The sequence below is a fragment of the Leuciscus leuciscus genome (assembly GCF_965113295.1).
Source record: "Leuciscus leuciscus genome assembly, chromosome: 4".
NCBI lineage: Eukaryota > Metazoa > Chordata > Actinopteri > Cypriniformes > Leuciscidae > Leuciscus > Leuciscus leuciscus.
In genome coordinates, this window is record NC_138728.1 from 42,358,663 (window position 1) to 42,369,435 (window position 10,773).

The 10,773-nt window shown below is 40.5% G+C and overlaps 1 protein-coding gene across 1 annotated transcript; it reads right to left on the minus strand.

Moving 5' to 3' along the window:
• LOC309497798 (uncharacterized protein) lies at positions 1-9,827 on the minus strand. Its single transcript, XM_082168095.1, has 10 exons — positions 9,683-9,827; positions 7,572-9,607; positions 7,385-7,465; positions 7,173-7,284; positions 6,936-7,062; positions 6,714-6,797; positions 6,298-6,390; positions 5,470-5,705; positions 5,096-5,255; positions 1-94 (listed from the first exon to the last, which is right to left on the minus strand). Exons 6-10 carry the CDS (start codon positions 6,760-6,762, stop codon positions 63-65), a joined length of 570 nt encoding a protein of 189 aa, XP_082024221.1. The 5' UTR covers positions 6,763-6,797; positions 6,936-7,062; positions 7,173-7,284; positions 7,385-7,465; positions 7,572-9,607; positions 9,683-9,827; the 3' UTR covers positions 1-62.
• Positions 9,828-10,773: the final 946 nt, after the last annotated feature.

The following is a 10,773-nucleotide window of genomic DNA, read 5'->3' on the forward strand; positions in this document are numbered from 1 at the left end:
GTGTGTGTGTGTGTGTGTGTGTGTGTGCGCGCGCGCGTGTGTCTCAGTCACTGTCTCCATCCTCAGGAGGTGCCCGAAGTTCTTCTTCCGCTGCCTGAAAAAACAAAACATTATATTTACCAATCACTTCAACGACTTTTTAATTACTTTTAAAATGAGATCTCATTGAATAAAACAACTTACAGGTGTCGCGACCACCTTGGCACGGTGAGGTGCATGTTTGAGGGTTTCCCCTATACATGTATCTATTTCCTTTTCCGTGTGTTTCGGAAATTGTTTGGCACAAGCACCTAGAAGAGAAAAAAAAGGTAACAAAATAAATGTGAAAGTCTCTAAAGACTATGCTGGAAAGTATTTACAAAAACAATAATTCAAAGCTCCACCGAACAAAAATGGAAAAAAGAAGCACCTAAACATTTAAAATGGACCATTATTATGACATTATTGTGATACATGATTACATTTTAAAATATGTAGACTAGGCTATTATAGTTATTATTATAGTTTGGATTATTTTATATTTTTATTTTATATTTTTTATAATATCCCATGAGTCCTAATAGGTGCAATTTCAACTATTTCTGAAGTGCTTTTATAAAGAACACCGCTTTCTCACATAACGCAGTGAATCAGCCCCTGCACGAGAGAATAATTGATTCTCGAGCCATCGATATCAACAGATTCAGCACCATCGCCACGGACAGCACCGGGTAACGGCGCGATGTGGAAATAAAATTGCTACATTATGAGACACAATTGCCCTGCTCCCTCCAAAATGGATAAAAATGCATATTCTGCAAGGGGGGTAAAACAATCTAAATAAATCTATGACAAGTATCACTATTGAAATAAAATGTGAAAATAAATTAAAAGTGTTGCGCCATATTACAGTAAGTTAGCCTACACATGGCATGCAACATATTACTTTTTATTTCAGCGTTGAGCATTATAAACAATCAGACACGAATCTGATGAGCTCATGATGCAATAACCAATCATATGAGTTTAGATAAGAGTCAGTGAAGAAAAAAAAACTGCTGGTTCGCGGGAGTTTTTGCCGCGTTCACGCCACTGACGCCAGTGCCGCTCACCTCAGACAGTGACAGACAGACAATCTGGATTTCACCGAATTCACTCGAGGAAAACTGTAGATGTAAGTAAGATATTAATTTATAATGTTTTTCATGCTACTAAAATAACGACTTGATTTTGTTTGATTCGGAAAAACGAATTAACTAATTCATAAATGGTTCTTGTGATAGCCTACAATAATTTGTATTTGTTGTAATATTGAAAATGTTTTTGTGTTTTCGTGAAATTAAATATAAGCATATATGGTGTAGCCTACAGTTACAGTCCTGCACGTGTTCGGGTACCCGACGGGTGACCCGCAAATTTTGCTCAAACGGGTGAAAAATATCCAACTGTGTCGGATACGGGTGCGGGTCGGGTCGGACACGGGGGAAACACGGGTCTAAAACACGGATTTAAAACAATCACATGCAAACGTAAAAATATATGCATTTTTAGGAACACATCTACAAAAATATGCCTGTATTTCAAGTTGATAAAATAATTTAAAATCCACATCCGTTTATTTGTGGCCACGCGCCACGACCTCCCAGGAATCTATACGTTACCTATACTTTCATTTTTAAAAATTCATCATAACCGCGCGCGCGATCTGCTTGCTGAGGAGTTGAAGAAAATAATAGCTAGTGGAGATTGTAAAGTTGTCGACAATACGTCATCAAAAATCAAGTCCAGTGTGTGGGAGAAATGTGGAGTTAAGAAAATATTGTGAACGGCTTATTTGCTGCATGCATTTTCGTGTTGGATAGCCGCAAATGTGGAACTTCATCGCTGAGGAAGCACGCAGATAACTGTGGTAACAAACCTAGCAGTTCTATCGAACAGTATTTTTCAAATTTAACACTGTTAAGCATGTGTGGTGTGCAGGGCGTGTTTGAACCAAAAATGGTCAGATGTAGGCTAGACGAAATTGTGTGGCATAGTGTTGTCTGTTCGATTGGATAAATTTTACAAGGCTACTCAGTTTTGTGGTAACGTTAGCCATGTTCTTCATGGACAGGCGAAAAGTGATGGTCTGCCGAAAATTGATTTTATTATTTATTGCAATAAGTAGAGGCTTCAATCATTTTGTTGTAAGTAGAATACTGCATTTTATGGGTTGGTTTCGACATTTAAAGGTATTTTAACAGGTAAAAAGGGCTGGATTGGTTTATACACATCAGGTAAAATAATGCAGAGTCATAATGATAGCCTAATTGCAAAGAGATCATGGGTGCGTTCTCCGATAACGTTGTCTCTTAGCGCGCTACGAAGACTCAAAAGGTACACCTTAACTACAGGTATACCTTTCCTACGTGTGTTCTCCGAACCAGGGACGTGCGGTCAGGGTAGGCAGGGTAGGCAGTGCCTCACCAAAGGAAATGCTGACATTACATTTATTAATTCCAAGAACTTTATTAATTCACCACATTATTAATTGCATTTATTTTATTCCAAATATAAATTTTTGTAACAAAACTTTTCAGGAATACACATATAATATACTCATTTTGCCATTGTTTGCTCCTAAAACCATTGTTTCATGCAAGAAATGCAAGGCCATGGCCATTGAGGCAGAGGTTAGCAGTGCCTCTTTGGTCCATAGAACGTAGTTTACGTAGGTTTGCGCATGCGCAGTCAGTTCTCATGCTGTCTTGAATGATCAACATTGAGGCAGAGACCGAGCTTGCTTCATGTCACGTGATCCACTCGCTCTCACTCAATCCGCGCTTCCCGATCTAGCGGCGCCTAGCGTTGGCTGTCAACAGGCCCGGGGTGGGTAATCGGGAGAATTCCCGGTGGGCCGCTTCACTTTTGGGCCGGTCGAGGATTTTTTTTTTTCACATTTGTCACGTTAGTTACATTAGGCTACACACGTTCGGACGTTCCGCATTCTGACACCGCAGCGCGCAGCCTCTGCATGGGTTGTACCATGTGAGGGAGTTCTCCCCTCCCCTCCTATAGAGTTGGTTGGGTCCATAGCCCGTCTTTTCCAAAACGTTTTCTCAGGAGTAGGCTACCGCGGCACCGCCGGCGCCTACCGATAGCTGGGCCGGCCCTACCATAACACGTCAGGGAGGATGGATGAGAGGAAGAGGCCAGGAGGTATGGAAGCTTGTTTCCGCCACAGAATAAAACATTTTAAAGATAATTGCGACTTTTTATCTCACAATTGCGAGTTTACATCTCGCAATTCTGTCATTATTTCTCAGAATTGCGTGAAATAAAGTCGCAATTGCGTGTTATAAAGTCAGAATTGCGTGAAATAAAGTCGCAATTGCATGTTATAAAGTCAGTGATTGCTTTAGTTGGGCTCTTGGTCCCCTTGCTTTATACTTTAACTTTTCTTTGCCAAAAGCATTAAAATTATCACCTATTTGAAGGTGGATAAAAATAATGTGCACATGATGTTTTGAACAAATGTATCAAATAGTCACACACAGACATCAAGATTTTGGATATGAATCACAACAACGGTGACAAAAAAAAAAAAAAAAGCTTCATCCTGCAATGCATGATGGGTAGCTTTCATAGTACAAAAATCATCCTTGATTCTCAAGCTTTTTTGTTTTGATTGTCACCGTTGTTGTGATTCATATCCAAAATCTTGATGTCTGTGTGTGACAATGCTTTTGGCACCAATATTGCAGTTCCACAAGGATGGTGGTTATTAATGCCAAATATAAATACAAAACTTTAAACAATATTAGATGCCCATTTTGTGATGATTATGTCTTCATCAACATTGAGCTGATAACACTCAAACTTTTTCTAGGCTTTCTCTGCCACAACAATTGTGTTACACAAACACACTGTTACAGCAGCCAAAGGAAAGTTAAAGTATAAAGAAAAGACGTCTTTCGGACATCATTTTGCTTAGTGGTCATGTTATTATAGGCTACAGTCCGTTTTACGTTTTACATATTCCATTGGCAACAACAGGCTTCTATTATTTCCTATAATAATGTAAATGTCATACCTGATTAAGCTATAAACTGCAAACACTTATTTGGGCACAGTTGTTACTATTATGTAAAAAGAAACGTTAAAGTATCACACAGATACCTTTGCTATTACCACGGACATAAACTGATGATTATTTGCACGTTATGTCTGTTTGATCCAGCTGTAGACGTAAAGAGACTGTGCGCAATCAATTTTCGGTGTATAGCCTATACCATCACTTTTCGGCACGACACCTGTCTTTTCCTTGTGTTATTTGTCGTGTAAGTTGGGCAATACACATTTTTGTAATTGAGTATAATGTGATTGGCTAAACTGATTTTATTTCGGGTGCGGGTCGGTCGGTTCTATTTTAAGCGGGTCGGGTGCGGATTTTAATTAGTGCTGCTGTCGGAAAACGGGTCGGATGCGGTTTTAAGCACTGCGGGTACGGGCGGGTGTGGATTTACACAATCGGACCTGTGCAGGACTCTGCCTACAGGGTCTGGCATTTCAGTTATTGGTTTATATTCCGCCTTGGGTCGTATATGACTGGCACAAAGAAAGAGAAGAAAGCAGTAAACATTTGAAATGGGCCGTTATTGAGGCATGTGCATCACAGAACAGCGCTCGATTCTTGCGCTTGAATGGTTTAAAGTAAAATCACTTTTCTATGATGTGATAAATGAGCAGTTTCTTAAAAAAACTAAATTATACTTAAGAAAACAAATTATCCGAAGGAACGGACAGTACACTCTCAGAAAATAAAGTACATAATTGTACCTTTAGGGGTACAATGGCTTGTCACTTGCGCTGTCCCCTGAAAGGTACAAACAATATTGTACCTTAACCTTTAAAAGAATTGGTACATATATGTACCTTTTAATGCTTTTTGACCCTCAAAAAGGTACATACATGTAGCCTACCTTGAGGTCCAATAATAGGCCCTAATGTAGATTGTACCTTGGGGGGACAGAAATGGACTCCTACTGTACCCCTATTTCTGACAGTGTACAGACATTTTTCTGTTTATCATTTGCTCTTTAAAAAGTTACACGATGAAAAGTTTTGAAAAGCATACTTAAAACAATATGGTGGAGGGCTGTCCCAATGAAGGTCAGTTTTCCTTTTCGGCCTTTCAGGCTGTAATTTGACCAGGCCTCATTGGTTGCTATTTTCCGAAGTATTCTCCTCACAGCATCTCCAATGTTGCTGCCTCCCATCAGGCTCAAAAACTGTATCTATGCAACATATAAAGATAAATATTAAAAAGCAAATGTTAGTGTTGCAATGGCACGCGGAGCAGGGTTAATCGCTGGCACACAAGCAAATGTGAGTGGTGTATATATTTCATTCAGGTAAATTAGCCTACATGCACACAGATCTACATTTTGAACTTAAAAATGGCACTTTATGACAAAAAGGTTTGCAGACCCCTGTGCTATATCACCATACCATCCTTTTTTTTCCTTCTGGGCCCTCAAGTTTTAATATTAAAGCTTGCAGCTCCTGCACTGTTTTGCAGGGCCTCTCAATGGTCTCCTGTGGTGGTGTTGTGATGGTTGCCGGACCAGGACGATTCTGTTGAATAGCCTGGACCAGACGCTCAATAGAATTAGAAATGTCTGTTGACATTCTCTCTATTGCAAGGAGCATCCGCTGCTCAGACTGCTCGATGAGATGCTGGAAATCTGAAAAATTGAGATAGGTGAGATGATGGGGATGGGGGGGGGGGGGGGGGTGAGATGAGATGATTGGGGGGGGGGGGGTGAGATGAGATGATTTGGGGGGGGGGGGAGATGAGATGATTGGGGGGGGTGAGATGAGATGATTGGGGGGGAGATGAGACGAGATGATTGGGGGGGTGAGATGAGATGATTGGGGGGGGGGGGATGAGATGAGATGATTGGGGGGGGTGAGATGAGATGATTGGGGGGGAGATGAGATGAGATGATTGGGGGGGTGAGATGAGATGATTGGGGGGGGGGGATGAGATGAGATGATTGGGGGGGGGTGAGATGAGATGATTGGGGGGGTGAGATGAGATGATTGGGGGGGGTCAAGATAGTAGGTCAAGTCATCTTCATTTATATAGCGCTTTTAACAATGTAGATTGTTTCAAAGCAGCTTTACAGAGATAAACGTATAATTTAAGGTAACAGAGATTGAGATTAGTAGACAGTAATAAAAAAAATTCAGCCATAATCTTAATTTACTGAAGATTTAAAAAAAAAAACATTTCTTTTAACAGATGAATAGAAGACCAACATTAAACATACATACCATGGAAAGTATTTTTAGCTGAAAGATTTGGCAGGGATGGCTCATCTTCCTCAGGTGAGTGAGCTGTGATTGTGATGTCAGTAGGTGGTTTGTCTAAGAACAGACATTGAAAGCATGGGATAAACTCATAGTTCAGGGGAGTTGAGTACTTTGACAAGGAATTGTAACTTACACAAAATGCCATGACAAGAAATACCAACCTACAACTCGCACAATATTATAAGACACTTCAACCAAATTCAAAACATTTTTAAAATAGGATTTTCATCAGAAATCTGTTTGTATTTCACACAAAATAGCCTCTTCGTCAGCTGGCAATGCACTTATTTTGCCTGTTCACTAATTGACACTGGACACACCACCATCAAATCAACACAACACAAGAAATTACATCAAAATTTAAATCTGTTACTTACAACTCGGAGGCTTTGGGAGGCTTGCTGGCTTTTGAGAGGATGTGGACATTTTTCTCCTTTTTTTGGAAGGAATCTCACATTCTCCTATTAATTCAGGATGAAACAGTTTATATATAGTTTTATGCAGTAGTTATCTCTGTAATCATGCATGGCATATGGCAGGATTTTTATACATAAACAGCGGAGTAAGTAATGCATGAAAAAGCAATCACGTGTGTTTACCTTCACTCTCTGTCCAGTATTTTGATGCTACTTTTTTTTTCCGCTCTTTTAGCTCCTCTTCTTCTGTTTCCACATTTGAACTTTCTACAGCTTTTTTTGGCTCGCTCTCTGGCTGTCTTATAGTTGTCTTAGGACAGAGTAAATTTGTGTTGTGTTGTTATTGTTGTTTTTGTAATCATTTTACTATGTAAAGGCAGTGTACCTCCATATGACTATATATTTATTCAGTTTTCTCACCAGTCTCGGAGAGTATTCTTATTTTGTGCCGCTTCCAGAGCTCCTTATCTGGCCTTTGGGAGGCCTTTGCCATGGCAGCAGCGTTTCTACGTGGCCAGTAGCAAATCAGAACCTAAAACATTTCAGGTAAAAGTTAATCACATCTTATTTTTTTCTGTTGTTAATTATGTGTGTGTGTGTGTGTGTATGTCTGCATGTGCATGTACCCTTACCCCATTCACCTCCTCTACCCATAATGCAGGCGCCACAGCAATTGCATTTTCTTGTTCAAAAATAACTATGTAAAATCCAACCTACATTACAAACAGAAGAACATACACTCCTTAGAAAAGAGGGCCGATAAATATGAAATCTAAGTTAAGACATTAAAGCAATGACAGAAAAATAAATAATACTAACTATATACATATTTCCATGTTTCCTTAATCAAGGTCATGAAGGAGAGAAAAGACAACTTTGCGGTCATGCCCGTCCTCAAGGATCATTGCCCTTCCTTGCAAGTTTGTCTTGTCCAGAATCTCCATCTTTGATGGACCACATACATAGGCTCCATAGATCATCGAGTCACATGGCTCGTAAAGGTACGATGTTAAGTGCGAGAAGACTCTACACAAGAGCTTTCCGGAGTTGGTCCTCTCCAGAACTTCACAGCAGGATGTTGGGCTAACAATGTAAACATTATTAGGATGTTTCAATTGTATTGGTCTCTCTTCACTTGCTTGTATAGGAATCTGTGAACGTTCTTGGAGCCGTTTTGCTGCTTGGACTAGAACATGGTTTCCTGATCTAACCATCTTCTTCAGCTGGTGCAGGTAGCTCTCAAACGCAAAGGCACTGCATTTGTCTAATGATCCGTATGTGGTGGCATCAGCAGTGAGGTGAAGCAGTGAGTGCACATTGTACACCAGGAATTCTTTCCCATATATGTGCCGGCCTTGTTCCACAAAATATGTGAGGAGCTCATGGGCATACACACTGTGGGTTTGTGTTAAATGTGGAGACACTAGTATGCACAAAGCCACACTAAAGGCCATGAAATGACTGTACAGGGTTTCTGGCAGGATTCCCCGGAGAACAACTTTGCCAGTGTAGAGCATAAACTGCCTGAATTCAGTGGCCTTCCACCTCTCCAATTCCTCCAGACTCCGTGGCTTCCTGGCAAAAATATGGGGTATGTCACTTCTCAAATTTATTAGCCTCTGATTGACCTCCCTCAGCTGAGCCGGCGATAGCCGATGCCCCGACTTGCCCCGTGACCATAGTAGGAGCATTTTTCTCATCACTCCCAGGCAGCACTGGTGCATGTAGTCAGCAGGGAAAGACTTGATCATGTCAATTTGGAGATTGCTGAAATAAAAGGGGACACAGCATTTTCATGATGATGTTCTGGCTGGTGTTGCTCTCTAAATGAGATCATTCCTCAAAGTGAGGTCATGCACTTGTTGGTATGTGATGCGCCCTTCCCAGTTGCCTTTTTGGGTGCATTTGTCACAGCCATAGTAACCTGAGAATTGTTTGATGCACTTCAGCATGGCTTTTGCTGGTGCATCACAGGTAATGCATCTCAATTTTACACTGATTGTTGTTTCTCCCCATGCAAAGCCATTCATTACAAGCATGTTCAGTTCATCTGATATGACTTTAATGAAGTCCAGTGATTTTGGCTTGGCCTCAGTAAGGGCAATGGTCAAAGGAAATGTGCTTGCTGGTTTTAGATGTACTGTGCAGAGTACAGGCCAGAATGATTTACCAGTGCTCTTAAAGAGTGGCAGTCCATCTACATTGAGGGAAATCTCAAGCTCAGTGATGTCTCTTGCATAATTGTTGGGATACCGATTCAAGCACATGATTAATTGTTCAGTCACTCCTAATTTAATGCATTCCACACCAGACACCATTTGGCTTTCAACATGATCCGTTTTTAATAATGTTTTAGTAGTTGATGGCAGGTGTTTATGCCCTTGATCCCTGAGAATTTTGAGCAGTTTGTCTGCAGCATTGTGCTTGATATTATATTCATTGATCCACTTCTTTAACTCCTCTGCTAAATTTTCAGTGGGCATATCATTGTTGGCAGTATTCTCAAAAAACTCTCCATCCATGTCACTACTGGAATATTCAAGAGCCATATTCTCTGTGTCTTCTGCCATTGTATGTTGTAGCGATGTGACTGCATTGATGTCAGTATTGACAAACGACATTTCATCGCTGTCACTATCAGATTCTCCCGTCATTGCACTTTTTAGGCCTGGGCTCCAGATTGGCATAGTGTCCCTGGGATTGTGTGCTTCACTGTCTAGCACAGTACTAGGACCAGCTGCATTAGTGTGCACATTTCTCATTTTCCTTTGCACCCTCTGCCATAGTCGTTTATATTCTCTTTTCCTAGCTTCTGCAGGCATCCAGTTGTGTGACAAAGCTATGTGTTTTTTTCTCTGCAAATGGGTACACACATGTAATTTAAATAGAAAACCTAAAGATCATTCAACCTTTTTGCAAGACAAGCCTACCTTCTGAGATGACATCATGCTAGTCTGTCTGTAGGGCAGGGTCTGGAAAGCACAGAGAAGAGGCATAAAGTGAATGGAAATCATATATATGACGTGGGAGAATGTTATTTACACTGTTAGTGTTACTTCAAAGGATAGATGATACTAGATCCATGCCTGAATTATGACTTGCCTAAGTTGCCGGTTGTGCATTAAACTGTAATTTCTATAATAATTATTATTTATTTATTTAATTCGGTTTTATTTTATTTTGTTTGTGTGTTTTGTATACAGTGTATTTATGTATTTATTGTTTGTTCTGGTTTTGTTATGTAGGCTATAAATAAAACCAATACAAATTTAATTTCATGAACATTATTAAACATTGACATTTTATTTTCCCCAAAAAAGGCTTATTTCTCCTATTGTAGGCAATAGGTCTCCTATTTTTTTTCTGTTCGGCCAGAATAAGCTCTAGGTCGTGCACCTCTGGAAGCGGAGTTTCACGCGAAGTCACAAAAACTGCGTGCACACATCCACGCGAAATGGCAGTAGCACCTCACTGCAGTAGCCTACACGAGATCCAGGGGGCAGAGTTGGATCCAGATTTAAGGTGTGGAGATTGGTAGATTTAGGGGTGGGTTTAGGGATCAGGGGGTGGAGATGGATAGGTTTAGGTATATGTAAGGTGGGAGGAGTTGGATCTGAATCCAACTCCTCCCCCTGGATTTCGTGTTCTGCAGTGAGGGTCTCGCGCCCACACCGTGATGACGGCACCGTCGCGCTCGTGCGGAGGCTGAGGGGCGCGCGCGCTCACAGCCAAGCCTGTGAGAAGGCGCGTTAATTTTCAAATAAAGTATTACAATATTCATAATAATTGCGTTCATAATTTATTTTAAAGTAGCTAATGTTAACATGACAGTAATAATAACCCTAAAAAAATTAATCTGAAAAGGATAGGCTACTCCTTCAGACCAAATGACGTCACGTAAACATAACGGTATTTAACGACAATTAGCCTATAGCCTATAACAGCGTTTAACAGTGCGGGCGAGTGGTATAAAGTTAAAGAAAAAGACGGAAAAGCAGTTTGTGTGAGTAAATGTGGTACA